Here is a 22,651-nt window from a genome sequence, read left to right on the forward strand (position 1 = left end):
ATATATAGGGGGTTCATGGTCGGTGGTGGGGTCCACCCACCGTGAACGGGTTTACGATCGTGATCGGGTTCACGGCCGTGAACACCACTCAGGCCGGAATCCGCTGATTTTTGAAGGAAACTCGGGTTTTCACGTGATTTTGTTTTCGACTCTTATAAAAACGATCTTCTAAGCCATAAGAATTTAACGGAACAAATATAATTCGTAATTTATTTAACAGAAAACGGCTAACTTTAACGGAAAAAGGTTCGGGTTGTCACATCATCCCCCTGAAAGAGGGAATTTCGTCCCGAAATTCAAATGTAGAATACAATCATGGACACGGAAAAAGATGCGGGTATTTCTGTTTCATCTGATCTTCGCGCTCCCAAGTGAATTAAAGTCCCCGCTTGGCATTCCAGCGGGCCTTCACTATCGGTATGCGACTTTGTTTAGTTCGTTTGACTTCCCGATCCATGATTTCGACTGGTTCTTCCACGAAATTAAGGTTCTCGTTGACCTCGATCTCATCAAGAGGGATCACAAGGGTTTCTTCGGATAGACACTTTTTAAGGTTCGACACGTGGAAGACGGGATGAATGTTGCTAAGCTCTTGGGGTAAACGAAGTTTATATGCTACGAAACCGATCCTAGCGAGGATCTAGAAATGGTCCTATGTATCTCGGATTTAGCTTTCCACGCTTTCCAAAGCATATCATGCCCTTCTAGGGTGAGACCTTCAACAGGACGCGATCACCAACCTGGAACTCCAAAGGTTTTCGTCTCTTATCGGCGTAGCTCTTTTCTCTATCTCTTGAAGCTTTTAGTCGTTCTCTGATTTGTACGATCTTTTCTGGGGTTTCACGGATGATTTATGGGCCTGTGAGAGTGCTATCGGGGACTTGACCTTTGGCTAGCTGTGTGTCACCCACCTTAGCACAACACAAAGGGGATCTGCACTTACGGCCATAGAGGGCTTCAAACGGCGCAACCTTGATGCTAGTATGATAGTTGTTGTTGTAGGAGAACTCGACCAAGGGCAAATGAGTATCCCACGACTTACCAAAGTCGATAATGCACGCTCTCAGCATGTCTTCTAAAGTTTGGATGGTCCTCTCACTCTGCCCATCGGTCTGTGGATGGTAAGTTGTGCTCATATCCATCTTAGTTCCAAGAGCCTTCTGCAGTGATTGCCAAAATCTCAAGGTGAATCTGCTATCCCGATCGGAGATAATGGACACAGGCACACCATGCAGACGAACTATCTCTTGGATATATATTCGTGTCAGTCTCTCCATCTTGAATGTTTCTTTGATTGGCAGGAAGTGGTCAGATTTAGTCAATCTGTCGACGATTACCCAGATACTGTCATGGCCACTTTGGGTCTTTGGCAACTTGGTAATGAAGTCCATTGTGATTCGTGCGCACTTCCACTCAGGTATTTTTGGCTGTTGAAGTAGACCTAAGGGCTTTTGATATTCCACCTTTACCTTGGCGCAAGTCAGACACTTGCCCACGAAGGTAGTAATCTCTGCTTTCATGTTTGGCCACCAATATAGCTTTTTGAGATCCAGATACATCTTATCCGAACCTGGGTGAACAGAGTATCGAGTCTTGTGAGGTTCGCACATAACAACCTCTCTGTAACCGCCGAACTTCAGGGTCCAGATCCGGTTCATGAAATAATAAACTCCGTCTCCCTTGATCTCTAAGTTCTTTTCCATTCCCCTCAAGGCTTCATCCTCCACGTTCTCTGGTTTTAAGGCTTTTAACTGAGCCTCTCTGATTTGTGTGGACATATAGGAATGGATAGTTATCGTAAGTGCCTTTACTCTGCGACCTGAATGCTCTTTCTGGCTGAGGGCATCTGCTACCACATTGGCCTTGCCGGGATGATAGCGTATTTCACACTCGTAATTGCTGAGTAGCTCAACCCATCGCCGTTGCCTCATGTTCAACTCTTTCTGATCGAAAATGTGATGTAAGCTCTTATGGTCGGTGAAGACAATGCCCTTGGTTCCGTAGAGATAATGTCTCCAAATCTTTAGTGCGAAGACCACTGCTCCCAACTCCAGGTCGTGAGTTGTATAATTGACTTCGAGTGCTTTCAGCTGTCTCGAGGCATAGGCAATAACCTTTCCTCGTTGCATGAGCACACAGCCTAGGCCCTGATTGGATACATCACAGTAGACAACGAAGTCCTCCATCCCTTCTGGCAGGGATAAGATAGGTGTGTTGCATAAGTCCTGCTTCAGTGTTTGGAACACAGTGTCTTGACTTTCTCCCCAACTAAAGGTTATACCTTTCTGATTCAAGGCGGTTAGAGGCTTAGCAATCCTGGAGAAATTCTGGATAAACCTACGATAGTAGCCAGCAAGACCCAAGAATTGACGGATTTCTGTGGGTGTCTTCGGTGCTGACCAACTTTCTATCGCTTTAATTTTGGAAGGGTCCACGTGTATGCCTTCTTCGCTAACCACGTAACCGAGGAAAGTTACTTTTCTGATCCAGAATTCGCACTTTGAGAATTTTGCATATAGCTTCTCCGCCCTCAAAGTTTCTAGCACTAGCCTCAAATGCTATCTATGATCTGCCTCACTCTGAGAATAGACAAGTATGTCATCAATGAATACTATTACGAACTTATCTAGGACGGGGCGGCACACTCGATTCATCAGATCCATGAATACCGCGGGTGCGTTGGTTAGACCAAAGGGCATCACTACAAACTCATAGTGACCATATCGAGTCTGAAATGCTTTCTTAGGAACATCACCCTCATGGACTCAGAACTGATGGTACCCTAACCTTAGGTCTATCTTGGAGAAGTAGTTGGCTCCTTGAAGTTGATCGAAGAGGTCGTCGATTCTGGGTAAGGGGTAACGGTTTTTGATGGTAAGCTTGTTCAGTTCACGATAATCTATGCACATCCGAAAGGATCCATCCTTCTTTTTCACGAATAGGATCGGGGCTCCCCAAGGTGAGGAACTTGGTCTGATGAATACCTTGTTGAGTAGTTCATTGAGCTGGCTGGATAAATCTTGCATTTCTGCCGGCGCTAGACGGTAAGGGGATTTAGCTACGGGGGTAGCTCCGTGGATTAAGTCGATTCGGAACTCGACTTGGCGCTCGGGGGGAATTCCGGGAAGATCTTCGGGAAAGACATCAGGAAAGTTGCAGACTTCGGGGATACTCTCGAGGTCTTTAACTTCCTATTTCTCGTTAACCACATGGGCTAGGAATGCATAGCACTCCTTTTGCATATATTTTTGGGCTTTGATGCATGAAATGATGCGAAAGCTTGAGCTGAGTTTGTCACCATAGATAATGAGGGTTTCGCCTGATAGCAGATTGAGGAGAATGGCTTTTTCATAACAAAGGATATCAGCACGATTGGGGCTCAACCAATCCATGCCAATGATGACATCGAAGCTTTTTATGGAAACTGGCATGAGGTCGATTGGAAAAGAATGGTCGTTTAGGGTAAGGATACAACCTATGAATACGTCGTTAGTGCTCTCTTTCTTTCCGTTAGCCATCTCGACAGTGAATGTTTCGGTTAAAGGTTGGGATTCATGCTTGAGTAGGTGTTTAAATGAATGACTAACAAAACTTCTCTCCGCACCATAATCGAAAAGAATGCATGCATAAGAGTTCTCTCCGCACCATAGTCATTTTAAACCCGTTTCTATGATCCTTATATCTACGCGAAGGCGATGATGAGTTCTATAACTCCATTAAGTCACTTTGGACTAACTACTTACAGGTCTTAATCTGTTAAGTCACAAAACTGACCGAAAAAGCATAAAATTCATATTCTACCCTTTATGGCCTAAATGCACCATCTCTTGCATTTCTTCTCTTTAAATCACTTATCTCATCTTATAAATGTGACTTAGACTTATCTCAACCCGTTTCATGAAATTACATCTTCTCAATTCATGAAATTCCTCTAAATGACCAAATTACTCTTTTGGTCATTTATTCACCCAAAGTCATTTCTCTCTAATTTATGGGTTCTTACACAACATATATAGTCACTTATATGACCGTATCGCACCGATATGTGATACACTAACATTTTCTATATATAGAATATATTTTAATCAAACAACCCACCTTTATTTTAAATAAGCTTCTAAATATATATTTCATATGATTGGAGTTGAACCGATCTCTATTAACACAATCCCTTCTTATCACTCTACATACTCCATGTGTTATATATTTTTGGATTATTTATTTGTTCACATCGACAACAACCACTTATCTTGTTTAGTGATTTCCAATTGATGTCTTTGGTTCGTGTTCCTTTGAATCAGGTTATTCCACCTTTTTTTCATGCACTATTAATAAGCTTTGCAGCTTATCGACCACAATCCATTGATATCTTTCTATTATTTGATTACATAAACAACAAAATAGTCTTTCTATTAATAAGATTTGATGTTAAAGATCAAATAATTTTCTCAATCGCTATACCATCTTTCTCTTATTTTCATGAATTTGAATTTTGTTGACAACGAACATCTCTCAATGAGAATAGTTCGAAACATATGCTTTCAATAAAGTCACTTTTCTCTTTATAAGGATTTTTTGGAGAGTTAATATGAAATTATATATATTTCTTACATGGTATTAGATGATGTCCTCCACGGTTTAAAATAGACACATCTACCTCATGTGCTCATCAAACCTCCATCTCTCGGAGTGTTAGTGTATCTTATATCGTTGCGACATGGTTTATAAGTGTCTATATATCTTGGAGTCTATGCTCTTTTCATAAGAGAGCTTTTTTGAAGAGTTAATATGAGACAACGTTTTCATAAGAGAGTTTTTTGAAGAGTTAATATGAGACAACGTATATATCTCATACAAATATCCTTAGAGGTATCTTTGTTGAGAACTGTTTTGAAAAATGATCGATCGATGGCTTGAAAAGGATAATTTTTGGCTTTTAGGTCCTTTTAACTCTAATTTCTCTTGTTGAGCCTCAATAAGATTGACTACAAGTGGTTTAGCAACACAAAATTCAATAACGAACCACTACGCATTCCACTTCAATGAAATTATCCAACATACTCCATTGTTTATATTGTCCATAGAAGGAATGAATAGTACGTTGATTAAAGTTACTTTCACTCTTTCACTAGCCACCATTACAGTAGATGTGTAGACTACTTTATTTTCATGGCAGTTTGTTGTTTCTTCAGTTGGAGAATAAAGCTTCAGTTTAGTGCTCTGTTTCTCTTTATCTATCTTAATTATACCAATATTGAGGATATTAGGAGTTAGAGGTAACCCACTCATTATACATAAATCAAATAGCCTTTAAATAGGTGTACATCAAACAAAAAGATAAAGTAGGAAAATAGCAATTATCCGAAACAAATTACTAGAAAATCTGAAACTATCTAAACTTTCTCAACTTGGCAAACTTTAAACCGCTGTCCAAATAGTCCTCTCTAACATTTTATCCCAACACTTCTTAAAATAAACCATAGGCTCCCTTTCCTAAACAGGCCTAGATCTGGGCCTTTACCATGCCTAAAAGCCCTGTTCTTCGAAGCCAAGCTCTAAACCCGGTTAACAATGTCGGTAACAAGCCCAGGTCGAGGCCTTGGCCTTCCTCCGCCACCATCCTTGCAACCTCCGGCAGACTTGTTCATTATCCACTTTTCCGGTATCACCTTCTTACCATCATCTTTGTCTTCTTCCTTCTGCTTCATCATTATCCTTCCGTTAGAGGTCTGTAAGCACTTCGGGAAGCTCGATGATAGCTTTGGATCAAGATCCAATTTCCTATTTCCGGCTGCATTTCCAACGCAAATATTTTCTACCATGTTCTGCAGCGGTACTTTGGTGTTCGTGAACCCTGATCCGTTCATCGGAATATTCCAGTTGACTCCGGCGACAACACTTCCAGCTTTCTTCCCTGATTGATCTCCAGCGATGTTGCTGAAACTATTTGCTCCTATTGCACCACTCGAAGCTGAAACTTCTTCAAACCATTTCTGTGCATTCAAAAAAGTAATCTTCATGCATCGAACCATGCATTTACGTATAAGAAGAATTAAAAATTCAAAAACTGATGACTTACCATTTCCATGTGTTCTTCCTTGAGTCTCCTAGCAACTCCTTCAAACTCAGCTGCATTATACATAGAATTCTGAATAATGCTAACAATGGAAGTGAGGTTACGCTCGATGTGAGGGTGATTAGACGTCAACAAGCCACGTAGATCTTCATTTGTGATCGGCATCTTCTTGGCTACACATTAAGTTACCAAATTCGATAAGATTTTGATAGTAAAGCTAAAAGAAAAGAGTTGAATTCGATCAAAAACATGGGAAAAACTAAAAGTATCTGTTTTTGAGTTACCAATTTCGATAAGAATTTTGTTTGGCAATACATATCCAGTACTTTCATCTTCTGCACGTGCAACAATGTCTCTCCATTCACAAAGCGCCTGTGTGCCATTTACAAACAAAACCTTAAATTATTCAAATATGTACGAGAGAAAGTTAATTTCTTTGCAAAATGCAATGGAAATACGATGTCTTACTGCAACAATGGAAAGTTGTTGACCATTGAGATCAGCTTCATGCAACCTATATCAACAAACAGCGAGTGTTATAAATATATAAGTGGATTTTCTAACTAAAATAATGTAAAAAAAAAACAAAAACAAAAGGTAATTTTGGTAATTTTGGCATCAACAAAAACAGCGAGTGTTATAAATATATAAGTGGATTTACAATTCTTAAAGTCAACAAATGTGAAAAAAAAAAAAAAAAAAAGTAAATATGGATTTGTAAGTTATATGAAGAAAGATAACCTGTCCGGTGTCAAACATATTGCAAACATATATGCCAAAGTCTCGTTGCAGCCACAAAATATCTTTATCTGCTCCATGCATAACCTGATGAAGTATATATATATATTTTACAGTGGGTAAAATTTAATATATAATATGACTCACATATTATACATAAGACTATATATTATATATACCTTTCTTTTAGTTGGATCTTTGAAAATCTCTCGCAAATATGGACCAATGTGAACACGAAGTTTGAGTGTATCAACAATGAAATCTTCTGTTCGTGTAGATATTTGCATTAAGCAAGTTAAACCTTGGAAAGATCGATATTGGTTGTGTTCCAAATCAACCTAAAGAAAAAACATAGAATGATACAATTAATGTCTAGTTTCAAAGAGAAAAGTAGCCTGTATACTCTCAAAGTCAAACATGGTCAATGGAAGAAAGTACAAATTACCGCAAATTCATTAGTGTCATGCAACTTTGCAACAAGTTCTTTCAAGTCTTTGACGTCTTGTACAAGCTTTAATGGTGTTGTTTCAACCGGAGGTGGCTTTAATGGCTCGGTATTGGTCATACTTTTATTAACAAAGTCGAAAACCGAATGTTTTTCCTGTGTGTAGAAGAGAAGTAAACCACATGTATGAAGAATTTTGCTACTAAATAACACAAAACCATAACATTTATGCTTTTCATGACAAATTACAACAAAAACATGCCCAAGTCCCATAATTAAGGAGCCGGATAATGAGAGATAAAACATAGGCAACCTCAACCCCAACCCAAGAGTAGGGGGATTGCTTCCATCTAAAACATAAGGAAATAAAAACAAATTCAAACAATAATGTTGAAAGTAAAGAGGAACAATGTTATATAGTGAAAGCAGGTATTAACAATAATAACATACTATCAAGCTTTGCATGACAAATTGCAAAGCGGGTAATTAACTTTTTAAAAATATGTCAAATAACTTTCATTCTATCAAGATTTATTGAAAATTTAATTTATATTAAACAAAGTCACTTTACTAGTGTTCTTGATCATACATAAGAAGTTAACGATCGACTAATATAATATTTCTTGCTTTGAATCTATCATGGAATTGATAATTGAAAAATCAAAGAAAAAGCATCACATTAGATATGAAAGAAAGAAAAGAAACTAACCAATGGGTGTATGAGCCTAGACCCATCCTCACTAGTCTTCAACCAAACATGCTGAAAAGGTTGATTTACATTGTTCACCACTATGTTATACACATCTTGCGGCTTTGGAATCCAATTCATGTGAAAAGACACTTTTGGCCTTTGTGTCCCCATTGCATTATCTTCCAAAGAAACTACCTTCACAGATGAAGAATGATTAGCTTCCATGTTAGGGTAATTACTATTAACTAACAAATCTTTCTCAATGACTTTCTCTTTCTTTAGATTAACTAATTGAAATTTAGTATCGTTAGGTAGATTTATTAGCTTCTGTTCTTTATATCTTGATTTCTTAATCTCATCAAGAGACGCATCAAACCTCTCAAACATCTCATGATTAATGTTGATTAACCAGTTATAAACTTCATCATATTTAAGATCATATTTAGGAAAACGCTTCTGAGTTTTGCCCCATAGTTTCTCAGAAGGAATATATTCAAGAATCAACTGGGACTTTTTAGAGGTTTCTTGAATTGGGTTTTTGAATTCTTCAAAGTTGACATAGAAATTAATATTTTTATTGCTTGAGATTTCTCCTGAACACCCGGAAATCTTTGACATTGAGGAAAAGGAATTGCTCTTTACAGAGGAAGCAACCAATGATTTCTGGGTTCGGGATTCTTGAGTGAATGATGGATCCATTGGGAGGTTTTAAATATGAAATTGGAAGAGAAAGAGGGGTTTTGGTGGAAGAAACGTTTAGGGGTTTATGGGTTTTATAGTTTAAAAAAAAAAAAACGAAGAATGTGTGTTTCCCAGCAAGATTCACGTTTACTGGTGTTCTTCCATGGAAACTGTGTGTGATTGTTAGTAAAAGAGTGTACAATGAACATGAGAATTTTGTTTTTTAATACGAATCGTACAAGAAAGCTTACAACAATTTCGAAATAACTTACAATATTCTCCAAGTTTTTTAGTTTCAGATTATTGTGTTTGAAAGAAGTTAATCCCTTGCCTTATTGTTTTTCCAATGCAATGCAAGAAGTTAATCCCTTGCCTTATTGTTTTTCCAATGCAATGCTTATAGCTTTGTATACACATGGGGTCCTATCTATATGGCAAGTCTTGAGCCACAAGGAAACTACAAGATATAACTATTACTAATTACAAAGATAAGTACAATGTACGCTAATAGTTTTATATTTTTATTGATAACTGAATATAATTCCATAATTCTTTACATATTCTAATTAGAGGTGTTAACAAATATCCTAATTCGAAGATCCGATCCAAATCCAAATATCTGATACAAAATTATCCGAACTTTTGGATATGTGATTTTTCGATTTGGATTTGGATAGCTATTTTCAAGAATTTCCGATATTTCAGATATCCGAAATCTAAAATATTATATTTTTAATTCAAAATGAAATACATGGCGATAGTTTGAGACGGAGGGCTTAGTTCGCTAACTTTATACTTTATACGTAAGGCATTTCACTTTCGCTGTCAAATGTTTTTTTTTCTAGTTTTTGTGTTGTTTGTCTTTGCATACCAAGCTTTTATCCATGCCATGTTTTAAACATAATGAAAATTAAATTGTAATATTAAATGATACTTAAAAGGATATTGTTTAACTATTATATATTCAATGTGTTGTAAATTCTAGTTTTTAAGTCATTATGCGTTCTGTCTTTGGGTAATTACATAGTTTAATCTTAACTGATCATGACCTTAATTACACTATTTCAGTTAATCTTCAACTAAATTAGCAAACATACATGGGCACGTGGCTAATTTTGGATAATAATTGAGATAGAGAAATTAAATATCGTTATACATTTTCTTCTTACGTGAAATTGTGACAAGTATTATATTTTGATAAAATTAATTATATTTTAAGACACTTGTCATCATTTCAAATGAATATGAAGAAATTAAGAGGATATTTTATCCGTTAAACAGAAAAATCCACGGGCAGTTCAAGAAGTATGGTTTATGGTCACTTTAAAGCATTAAGTTAATGCATTTCATTTTATTTGTTAATTAGTAAAATGTAAAGAGTTTATGGTTGGTTTAAAGCATTAAGTTAATGCATTTCATTTTATTTTGTAATTAGTTAAATGTAAAGAAAATTTATACTCATATAGGATACGTATTTTGTGCAAAAGATACTATAATCTTTATTGAAGATACAACATTTTAGAATATCCGAATTCGTATTCGAAATTTCGTATATCCGAAATTTCAGATACGAATACGGATATTAATATCCACCATTCGAAATTTTCGGATATTCAGTTTTGAACACCCATAATTCTAATTTCTAACATTCATTAATAGACCGACACCTTATATATTTTAAAAGTAAAAAAAAAATACCAACAACAACAACAACAACAACAACAATAATAATAATAATAAAACAACAAAATGATTATCTTTCCAAAATTTAAACATTATGTAGTAGACTCTTTATATAACGAGGAACCCTAAAAAGCTGCCACCATCTATTTAAGATATCTTTTTCTAAACATTTTCTTATTTTCACATAAAAATATATCTTCACTACAAGAATAATAAACTTTAGTGGCACCATTAATAGTGGTGACGAGAGTATTAGTGTTTAGCGGTGACATTGAGCAAACACGCTTAGTGTCGTTAATATTCTCGTCTCCGCTAACAGTGGCGTCACTAAAGCTATAACTAGGGACCCGTTTGCTTCGTCCACCGTAAATCCAAGTCGTTAATAGTATATAGTGATCCAGAGGCTAGGGTGTACCGACATTTACCGTCACTGCTAAAGGTCGAAAATAGGATGGCGAGATTTTTTGCCTCAAGTAAAATGTGGTGTCGTCGCTAATGTTTTAAAGTAAAAACACCTTTTACGTTGTCCCTTTTCATTCATCGGCGAAGCTTATCCTTCCAATAGAGACCAAAGTCACAGGCGACGAAGGCCATCGAATTTCGGCAATGGTTTGCGTGCTTCCCTCATTTCTCTTTCTCTTTGTCTTCTCCCTCAGACCAACTTTCATACTTTGGTCATTTCAGGGCACCACCACAGCACTGCCTTTTCCACTGTTGTCGAAGTTCCACCACCACAACACCGCCTTCATGTAGAAATTAAACGCCCTAACTAACCCCTTCTTCTCTAACCTCCTCTCCATTTCTTCTCCATTTTTTATTTTTTTTGTCAGGTTAGTTCCACTGTGACAAACAACCGACGATCCTCCGGTCGGCGACCACCGTTCTACAGACTTGTTGCTGGTAGCGTTAGTGACCACCAAACAAAACAATTTTTTTCTTGGTATTTATAATGAAATGTATTCATTTGTGGATCGATATAGCTATGATTTATTATAGAAATTTATGGATGTACATTCATTCATGTTTTTGTTTTTGAAACATGATTGATTTTTGTTTCCTAGATCTGTCGGTGGTATTGTGCTAGTCTCATGTAGGGCTGTAAATGAACCGAACGATGGTTGTTCATGTTCGTTCTTTTAAAATTGTAACATCCATAAAATTCATGAAAAAATTAAACTTTTAAAACAACTCATAAATCATCTATGTTTACAAATAGTTTTCAAAACAAGTTTAATGTCAGAGTTTTCCCAAAATCATGAAATCAAAACTTGAGGAGGTGTACGTTCACGCATTCGCCTTCCCGCGATCCTCTGAGGTACCTGAAACGTAATCCAAAACTATAAACTCAAAGCTTAGTGAGTTCCCCCAAAATACCAATACACATATATACGACAACAACATGCAATGGGTCCACAGCTAACAGACTGGATTACCCCTGACCAGTCCTCGGACTAAATACCCCTTGGGCCCACAACTTATATCTGGACTACCCCTTGGGCCCACAACATAAGTCTGGCCTACCCCTTGGGCCCACAACTTATATCTGGCTTGCTCCCCGGCCTGATCAGTCCTCGGACTGAATACCACTAACCCCTCAGTACGAGTCTGGCATGCCCTTCCCGGCCCTCAGCTCGTATCTGGAATGCTCATGATCCCTCATTATGAATTTGGCATGCCCTCCTCGGCCCTCAGCTCATATCTGGTATGCTCCAGGGTTTGTTGTCTACAACACGGAGCAGTACAACCTTAACCCAACCTACACAATATGTCGACATATAACAGATAACATCACAAACAGATAAACAGACAGTATCACAGGTAGTCCTATAGATCTACCAAACTAGCATATCAAGACTAGCATGCATACCTATTCCATACTCAGCATATCAACGATATCATGTTATCAAACCAAAGGGCCGAGCTTGGTGCCTTCGACCCGAAAGTACAATGAGGAAAACTCACTTCACGAGCTGAACAGAACTGATAAGGCCCGACTCCAAATCTCAGCTCTCTACTCAATGCCTACATCCACCAAGTGACCAATTCCATCAAAATCCCAATAATACCCAAAATACCCTTAAAAGTCATACTTGGTCAAACTTGGTCAAACATGGTCAAACTCAAAGTCAACAGGTCATAGTCCAAAAACTCACCGAGTCAACCCAGCCGAGTCAACCCAACCGAGTGAACTCAACATGGGCTGACCCATGCGAGTACACGGGCGTACTCTGGAGTTACGCTCAGCGTACACAAGACTTCGCAGAGAACCACCATCGGGGTGGCTGACCGGGTACGCGGGGTGTACATCAAGTTACGTGGGGCGTACCTTTGCAGATTAAACTTCTTCATTAAGTGCTTAATGGCTTTAGCACTTAAGCTCAAACTTCAGATCCAAGGTCCAGAGGCACAATAGGTTCATAAAGTTCCCAACTTTATGACTTTCCACGTCCAAAAAGTCCTTAATGCAAGGTATTAATCCATTAAGACCTTCTACAAGAAGCATGGAGCCAAACTAGCTAAAGGGACCTCATTTTTATGGCTTAGGACCCTTCCTAGGGTCTAAAAGGACAACCCAAATCGTCCAAAACCAAACATGCATAGAAATGGGACTTTTGGGACAAGAAGAAGCACAAAAAGCTACCAAAATGAGATCCAAGCAAACAAAACATCAAGGTGAAGACTTTTTACCTTCTAGAGCTTCCCAAGAAGGTGATGATCCAAGATCCACAAGCTTGCTTCAACTTCTAAGCTCCTTGATGCAACTCCTTCTTCCTTAAGCACACAAAGGACACACTTTTAGCTCAAAATACACTCTTATGGGGTTAGGGTTTGCCAAAAACGACTCAAGGGCTTGGAGGCTGGAAATGTGGGGGGTAAATGAGACATAATGATGCTTATATACCACCCAAACCCTAAAAATTAGGATTTTCTCCTGACAAGAGTACGCCCCGCGTACATAAGTGTACGCCCCGCGTACTAGGGCGCGCCCTAGTACGCTCAACGTACCCTCATGTATGCTTAGCGTACTCATCCTGCTCAAATTACCAAAATGCCACACGGCTTCAAGGCTCATTCTCAATCGCAATGGTCGTAAATTTTGTTTCAAGTAACTTTATGATTGAAGTTCTTAATAATATTATAGCGGTTAATTATTATAGTTTTTATGTAACTTAGGTGACGTTTGGATTATTTATTTAACTTAATAAATATTTCTTTTTATATTTTATAAAAATGTTTATTAGTTTATATGATAATAAAAAAAATCAAAAATATTTAAATTATGGTATCAATTAATTATAACTTGTAAACCTTTTTAAAAAATATTAAATTACTTATAGTTATTTTATACGTATTTTAATGAATAAGTTATAATTTTTTTTTTTTTGAAATAATCACAATTTCTAACTTATTCAAAATGAGTTTTTGAAAGATAAAAAAACACTTTTAAAAAAGGACTATTAACTTAACAAGTATTTTTTTTTTAGATTTATTAGCTTTTTAAAAAATTATTAAGTCAATTAAAACTCAATCTAATACACCCGCTTAATAAAAATTGTAGACAAAACTTCAAAAATGGTCCCTGTGGTTTTCGAAAATCTGAAGTTTAGTCCATAATTTGTAAAAACCTCACAATTAGTCCCTATGGTTTCAAAACTTTTAACAAATGGTCCTTTTCGCTAACTCCGTTAGCTTTTGGCCATTAAGTGAAGGGCATTTTTGTCTTTTCATTACCACAGGGACCATTTATGAAGTTTTGCCCTTATTAAAAAAAATTATTATTTAATATTAAAGGTCTCTCTCTCTCTCTCTCTCTCTCTCTCTCTCTCTCTCTCTCTCTCTCGAAGGGTATATGCGCTTCACCCTTTTCTGATCCTTCTCCGGACAGACCAGATCAAAGAAATCGCTACAATCCCTCCTTTGGTTCGTTCGGTTGTCATAAGTATTGGTTACCACCCATTGACCACTGCCCAGTACCTCAAGACATAAAGATCACCGCTCAATCGATCCTTCTCCGGACAGACCAGATCTCTACTCCGACTGAAGGTATCGCAGAAAGATCCTTCGATTCGGTATCAGGTAAAGTCGATCATGGAATAATTGGCAAATTATCAAAGACGATCATGGGTTACTAGACATGGCACCAATACCTTCCTATAATTTCACCCCAGTTAGTCTTCATCTTACGATTAATTTTCGGGTTGTTATGTCTAATTTACGTTTATGAATTTGCAATTCTTGCTTTGATTGGCGATGGGATATTTGGGATTACAAGTAAATATTTTGTTTAGTCGGAGTCAGAGATGACACCAAATTTAAATGCCTGCCCAAATTCAAAAATATTGTTCTACTTTATCTTTTCCGTGTTCTTGTTCGGCATTTATGTTTCAGTTTATTTATAATCGGAGATGGTTGTTGTATCGGAGATAGGGATACTTGTAATTATACTTGTGTTTTCTTTTCAAATTCAGGTTCTTGTGATTTCACAGAATGTGGCATGCAATTTCGATGACCTGGGAGGATTACGGGGTTTCAGAGCATATTGGAATCGCCACTTACTTTAACCTCTTTCAATTGATGCAACTAGGCAGGCATCACTTCTAATTCCTCTTCTAGTAGGATTGTTACAGTAAAACTCCAAAAGAAAAGATTAATTGGTAGTTTCCTTGATTTGCCTGAACAATCTCGGCCTTGTTAGCATTGGCGTAGTTGTCGACTCGAAAGACGAGGTTTCCCGTGGTGTCTAAGACGGTGAATCCGTCGCAACTGAAGAGCAGGGATGTGGTTTCCGGTGGGTTTAATTTGCAGGTGGAGAGTAGAAGCAAAAGGGGTTTGTTTTGCAGGTGGAGAGAGAGAGAGAGAGAGAGAGAGAGAGAGAGAGAGAGAGAGAGAGAGAGAGAGGGGGACCTTTAATATTAAATAATAATTTTTTTAATAAGGGCAAAACTTCATAAATGGTCCATGTGGTAGTGAAAAGACAAAAATGTCTTTCACTTAATGGTCAAAAGCTAGCGGAGTTAGCGAAAATGACCATTTGTTAAAAGTTTTGAAATTATAGGGACTATCCGTGAGGTTTTTAAAAATTAGGAACCAAACTTCAGATTTTCGAAAACCACATCGACCATTTTTGAAGTTTTATCAAAATTGTATCAACAACCTAGCTTCTATAAAACATATCCGCTATGAAAATATTTTGTTTTATAATTTAGTTGTAAAAAATAAATGAAATAGATAAATAAGTTATGTAAAATTAGTTTATTTTCATTTATCAATATATATGGCACCCTTGAAATCATGCATGTCCACCGCGTGTCACTAATTTTGATATCACCGAGCACTCCTTCGTTCCCAGCAAACTCCTGCTTCTACAAACACAAAACGCATCCGTTGCGCATCACAGAACACGATCCATATGTATGCATGTATTTAAATCTGTATATTCAAAATCGAATAAATGATTCAAAATCAGCAAAAAGAGAGGACGAAGAATCTGTCTTCAATTGCCGACGACGTTCTTCAACGATGTGCCCTGTACGTAACTAATCTCCATTTTTATTTTTGGATCGATACAGAAACTGGCGAGTATTTTGAATTTAATGTTTATTTTGATTGAATTCCAGGAAACTAAAGACATCCGTGAGCGTATTGGTCAAAGATTTTGATGGCAAATGGAAAGGGGAGAAGAAACAATACTCGAGGAAATTAGTTGAATATTGCTCCTCGAAAGCGCTGTATGAAATATGCAAAGACATGGAACAAACGATTAGGGAAGGAACCTTTAGTCGGTTGAGCTTTGATATGATGCTTGCTTGGGAGAAGCCTACCTGCGCTGATGAACAAGCTCAAGTGGTACACATGATTGTCTCTGTTTCTTTCTTCTTTTTAAGCTATTGGTTTTATCTGTGATATGTAATAGAGAGGTACAAAATAGGAATCTCTAAGAGACTCACAATTGATTACAGTTGTCATAATGCAAACTACATTTACACAGATGAAATATTGTAGGCAACTAGACAATGATGTCTAATTGATTCATTCAACCTAAGAAACTTCTAATCTAACACTTGAGCAAAAGAGAGTAAATTTGAGAGTGTATACATTATTGTGTTGATGATTGAAGGATTATAGTGACAATATTAGTATGTATAGGCTGCTATATAATAAGCTCTAAATCAATCTTTTGAACTACAAACTCGATAAAAACCCCCTGACTTCATATAGAACTTGGTAGTTAGGAAAGGAAAATATACTTTGACTCCTTTAGCTTTGTAGTTCTTTGTTGCATATGGATTATGGCCTTCAAGATCGGTTGGTATCTTTGTTCTTAAAAAATGGCTGTTCGATATTGTGTTCGCTTCTAACGATGGTATTAGGAATGTATGGCAAAGGAGAAAGAAGAAGTGAAGAAACCCGCAAAAGAGAAAGAAGATAAAAAGAAACCTGCAAATTCATCTAACAAACAAGATGACATTCCTCTCTTCTATTCAGACATCATGCCACTCCTTGTAAGCCACCATCTACCATTAGTATAGTGTTTCAATTTTCATCTTTTTTCTAATAACATATAAATATATAGTTCTTAAATATTTATAATAGATTTATTATGGTAGCTTTTGTAATCCCATATCATGTGTTAGTAGGTTAATAATGCACCAAATGTTGGAGAAGATGCATTTGTGTGGTTGGGATCATTAGTTCCTTTGGTGGCTGATTTCATTAATGGGAAGTTTACTTTCGAGACACTAACATCAAGTACACAAAATCGTCTTCATTATCCTGCTTACGACAAATTTCTTCAAGAAATTGCCAAGTAACTTTTTTGACTTTCACCTTCTACATGAAACTTAATCTATTTTCGAATAAAATCATTAGAGGGTGTTTGGTTCGTTGAATGTTTTTTTGGAAGGAATGAAACCTGTCAAAGGGATTGGAATTTGAATGAATCATAATTAGTCACACGTTTGGGTGGCAGTAAATGGAATGAAATTAGTAATAAACATTAAATAATTGCTAAATTCTAATTTATAATAAAATATATTGTATATATGAGGGAAATCCGCAGTAAATAATATTGTATGTTGCTCTCACTTCCAATATTAGAGATGTATTTTATTTGTTATCCATTTTAGCAACACACTTACATTTATTTACCGATGATAACAACATACTTAATTTTTTGCCCATAATAATAGGTAATGTACTTTATTTGCTACAAGTTGTAAATACTGGTAAAAAAGTGTGCACGTACTTGCTAAATGATAAGGAAATATACATACATTGTTTTCATGTGTAAAGAAATGCAAGTACATTGCTATTATTAGTTAAAAATGTAAGTACATTGTTATTATAGATAAAAAAAAAGTACATGCTCATATTCGTAAAAAGAGTAAAATATATTGCAATTTTCGACATATATAATTGAATAACTATTTTTTTATTTATTTCAATATATACATAATGAGGATCTTTCTGTCTCCCTAATAAAAAGGAAGATTGGAAATGAATTCCTTCCCACCCTCCTCGCGAAATAGCAAAACCCGTCAAAGATGCAAAATTTGAACGATTACGACATAATTGAATTCCATCCACTTGGCAACCAAACATGCCAGGATTGGAATCTCGAATTCCAATTCCGTCAAGAACCAAACCCTTAGTGATTGAAGAGTAAATATTGAATTATGCTAAAAGTTAACATGATACTTTATGAAAATTCTAATGTATTGATGTTAGATGTGTACAACATTTACAAAAGCAAGCAACACCAAGGAACGTGGAAATGGCAGATGATGAGTTCATTCTACACGTTGAAGGAACCGCCACTTCACAAAGAGTAATACGCCATATCGGGAAACAAAGTTGGCCTGGTTTGTGTTAATTCTCTATTCTCTATTTCTTTATTTTTTTTAGTAATTTTACATAATTTATTTTAAGAATGTGATCTGATACATCCTTGGTGCTATTCTCATATAGCTGAATTTTTTAGGTAGGCTTACATTAACCAATTATGCACTCTACTTTGAGGCCTCGGGGTCAATGACATATGAAGATGCATTCAAGCTCGACTTGTCAAAGGACATTGACCACTCGATAAAACCAGCAGCCACAGGCCCTTTTGGTGCTCCTCTTTTTGACAAAGCCATTGTTTATGAGTCTGCTGAGCTGTGAGATTAATTACTATTTCATGTACTGAATAAGTTCTACAAAATTATAGGAAAACTCATTTTTTACACCAAATTTGGTGTTAAGTATCTCTAACCCAACACCATTTTGGTGATGCTGAATAGTGAAACACCATGTTTGGTGTTTTACAATTCATTTGCACCATCTTTGGTATTGAACCTTTTCTTTTACACTGATATCTCTAAATTTAGCTTGTTTAAGGGATAATCACAAAAAATGACCAAAACGGATGGAGGAAATTAACCAAATAACCAACTTTTTGGGACTCTGGAACAAAATGACCTCCAATTTCGCAATACGCCCTATTGCGAATTGTGAAATTGCTTTTTGAATGGTCCTCACCATAAAATACTTAAAAAGAATACAAAAAAAATTGGAAAATAATATGATATTGCAAAATACATTCATATATTGTGAATTATATGATTTTCCTTCGAAATATATTTTTGAAGGTTTTTTGTGGTAAAAAACTGTCGCAATTCGCAATGGGCCTATTGCGAAATTAGTGGTTATATTATGCTAAGTACCAAAAGGTGATCATTTTGTGAAACTACTCCACCGATTTTGGGCATTTATGTGATTATAATGTTATTGTAATACAATACTTGGTATATGTAATATTGTATTATAAGTTAAACTAATAACAATGTATGATATATATTAAATATAGTATTTATGTTTCAAACCTTTCTAAAATTTGATAGTTCTTTAATAATTTAAAAGTTAAACCATACTAATATGATAATTAATTCAAAACTAATTGTATACAAATACTTTATTTGGTTAGATATATAATCCTCTAAAAATATAACTTACAAAATTATTGTAACAAAAAAGACAAATCTTTATTTACACCAAACTTTACATTATTTGAATGTTTTTGGTTCAAATTCAGGGAAGATGGTTTTCAAATCGAGTTCCCGGAACTAACAAGTTGCACACGACGCGACCATTGGCTAGCTCTGGTGAACGAAATCATGCTCCTACACAAATTTCTATCTAAATTCAAAGTGGAATCCCCCTTAGAAGCATGGGAGATGCACGCAAGAACAATATTAGGCATAATCCGACTCCACGCAGCAAGAGAAATGCTCAGAATCTCTCCCCCAAATCCCAAAAATTTCCTAATCTTTGCATTATTTGACGAATTACCTACAGGAAGCAATGTGCTACACGAGCTCGCTGAAAGCTTAAAATCTGTAAAAAGTGGACACCCGTGTAGTGCGAGTTCAATATTACGGAATTTAAACGTCTCCGCTTGTATTCCATGTGCAGAAGCGGATATATCGGTTGAACAATCTGATAAAAATGTAAATAATCAACCTGACAATTTATTGTCGTTGGAGACTGCTGTTGAGCAAGTTAGAGAAGAGGCGAAAGAGATTAATTCGGCTAAAGCTACTGCCGATGAGCTGAAAGAAGACGGAATTGGCGACAGTGCTCTTGTATTGATGGTAAAATTTTTAATTATTTAATCACAACCAAAAATCGGAAGATCATATCACAAATGAATGAAGTGCATGACCACCTTTTTCAAAAAAAAAAAAAAAAAAAAAAGTTTGGTGATTCTGTTTATACACCCCTGGTACTTATTGTACACTACCTGATTGGACAAAAGCATCATATCAGGAGGTATATTTAGTAAAATAAGTATTAAATTTTTTAGAAAGGAGTGTACATCTAGATCTAGTAATAGGGTTGTACATGTAGTAGCACCCAAACAATTAGGTAATCTTTAAAATTACTTTTTCTAACATCGTATTTTGTGAATTTTAATCTTTTTCATTGAGATGACATGAACTTTTGTGATAATGATGCCATTTTCTTGAATTAAATTAGAACTGTGAAATTTTGTAACATAATTATTTCTTTGAAATGTAAAGTTACTTCTTTGAAGGTAACATAAGTATTTCTTTGTAATATAAAAGAAAATTCATGAGATTTTGCATGACCTAATTTTGTTAACATTTGAAAAAAAAAATAATGTTAGCCAATATCATGAAAATAACATTTTTTGTTAAAAAGTTATTGAAAAAACAAATTTTGCCAAAAAAAAGTAGTACTTTGTGATGTTCTATTTTTTTGCGGCAAGTGTAATAAAGGTGGTCATTTATTGATATAACCCTCCCATTTTTGGTCATATTTGTTATTAACTTATTTTAAAATCTTATAATCCAAATAATATTTAGTGATTATCAGGCTTAATTTATGAGTTTATATTTTGTCATATAGGAGCTTATGAAGCCATTAAAAAATGCATTACCATGGTTTCAAGAAGTCATTGAGTGGAAAAATCCTACAACCACCGCTACAGTGATGAGCACTTCGCTACTTGTTGTATACAAGTAAGTGATTTTACATTTTTCTAACTTTGGTGAAAATGTTGTTATGGTTTAACTTTAATGGTGGTTATATTTTCAGAGAGTGGGTTGGGAAGGCAATAGCAGCATTCTTATTGTGGTTAGTTTCAAAGATGATTTGGGCAAGAAAATACGAAGTGGGAAAGCAAACAAAATTTGTTGTTTGCAATAATAACGACCAAACAGCGGTGGATAGCATAGTGGCAGCTCAACATGGAATTAATACTATTTACAATATTTTGCAGTCTGTAAATGTTTCACTGCTGAAAATAAGATCAATATGGCTCGCGAATGCACCCAAGGTATGAAACTGTGTGCCTTCACTTTAGTCCAGGCTGTTTGGTAATTCGTGCTGAATGCGGAACTAAATGGTTTCAACCTCTTTTAAACTATTCTCATTCACAACCAAAACCTGGCAAAAAAAGTTACCAAACACCCCGAATACTGACCGATTCAGAGGTTACCAAACAACCCATAGTTTCCCTATTTGGGGATTATAAATTATATACGAAATCAAATTTAAACACTAAGTACATAGCAATCAAACGATTTTCTATCGGTTCCTTTGCAGCACACAAACACGATGATTGTTGTCATGATTGGATGTGCGGTCATATTGCTGGTTATACCTCTCAAATATATCATCATGTCGGCCCTGCTATCGACATTTGCAGTGAAATTGAACCCGGGTGATCGGAGGGATAAGAAAAATATAATGGGAAACCAACGGTTAAAAGGATGGTGGGATTCTATTCCTGTTAGTCCAGTTGAAGTTGTTCAAAAAGCAGGAGAAAGTCCTAAAGAATCAGGGCTAAAGAAGGAGTAACATTCTTTCTGATCTTGTTTAATCCCGCTTTTTTTGTTTAGATATATTGTTTAAATAAGTTGAATGGAATTTTGTTGAGTGTAGACATAGAAGCTTGTTGAAAAATATAGAGAAATATGTAGATCATGACATGTATACAAGAGTTAATAAGTTGAATCAAATTTTATGGTTGTTTTTAGAGTTGCTTGGTATATGATTAAATCAAATTTATTTAAGTTTTTTTTATTAACAATCATTATAAAAAAAATATATTATGGTGATTTAGGTCCGCCACAACTTTTGATTGATCTTTGAGCTAAAATAGAAATAAAATAAAAGTTAAGTTAGTTATGGTTATTTGAGCTGGTTGTCTAAAGTAAAATTTTGATAACAGTGACCGTGCAATTTTTCCCTAAAAATAAAATTCAACCAGATTTGCTTAAGCTCTTATTAACAATCGTTATGGAGTATTCGCAAAATCAATTTCAGTCCATAAATAATACTTCTAGATTAACCCATTTGAGCTAAGAATTGTCTTATTGTGTTGTAGTTCATAATTTAATCTTCAGAAGTTTCTAAAAAAGACGCCAAATTCCAACTTCCGTGCCTCTACATGAATATATACAAGTTAAGACCATGGTGTCACAGACTCAAGTTCGACATTTCTTCTTGCACGTGCGGCGTACCGAGGTCCCCCCATAACCGATACCAGCCCTCTCAGATTACGCATGCCAATTGGTTTCGTCCTGCTATGCTATGGGCTCATTAGGGAAGTGACACAAGCATCCGACCAATTGTATCTCTAGAACGTTGTGGCCCCCTTCATTGTCAAGCTCTTCAGCGGTTCGGCCAGTAACGGCTAGCATAACAACGCCCTTGGGATAGGGCATCCCCTTTTGAACCCAATCTAAGCTAATCCAGTGGTATAGTCTTCATCTTCTCGGTCAACACGGTCACGGGATATTCGGCCCGTGACAATTGCTGATAACAAGAG

General features: G+C 36.1%; 2 protein-coding genes across 2 annotated transcripts; one reads left to right on the top strand and one right to left on the bottom strand.

The window, feature by feature from the left end:
* Positions 1-5,555: 5,555 nt before the first annotated feature.
* Positions 5,556-8,649, bottom strand: LOC145121576 (protein RRP6-like 2). The gene is made up of 10 exons (XM_079057299.1): positions 7,969-8,649; positions 7,260-7,415; positions 6,994-7,152; positions 6,818-6,901; positions 6,738-6,741; positions 6,633-6,639; positions 6,545-6,590; positions 6,361-6,448; positions 6,080-6,249; positions 5,556-6,014 (listed from the first exon to the last, which is right to left on the bottom strand). The coding sequence occupies exons 1-10, from the start codon at positions 8,647-8,649 to the stop codon at positions 5,556-5,558; spliced, it is 1,854 nt and encodes a 617-aa protein (XP_078913425.1).
* An 8,042-nt stretch (positions 8,650-16,691) lies between these two features.
* Positions 16,692-21,782, top strand: LOC145121577 (uncharacterized). The gene is made up of 8 exons (XM_079057300.1): positions 16,692-16,817; positions 16,953-17,122; positions 18,043-18,176; positions 18,296-18,473; positions 19,388-19,946; positions 20,725-20,837; positions 20,914-21,154; positions 21,424-21,782. The coding sequence occupies exons 1-8, from the start codon at positions 16,692-16,694 to the stop codon at positions 21,676-21,678; spliced, it is 1,776 nt and encodes a 591-aa protein (XP_078913426.1). The 3' UTR covers positions 21,679-21,782.
* The last annotated feature ends 869 nt before the right edge of the window (positions 21,783-22,651 follow it).

Source organism: Lactuca virosa, chromosome 6 (genome assembly GCF_052849685.1).
Source record: "Lactuca virosa cultivar CGN04683 chromosome 6, Lactuca_virosa_CGN04683_v6, whole genome shotgun sequence".
Lineage (NCBI taxonomy): Eukaryota > Viridiplantae > Streptophyta > Magnoliopsida > Asterales > Asteraceae > Lactuca > Lactuca virosa.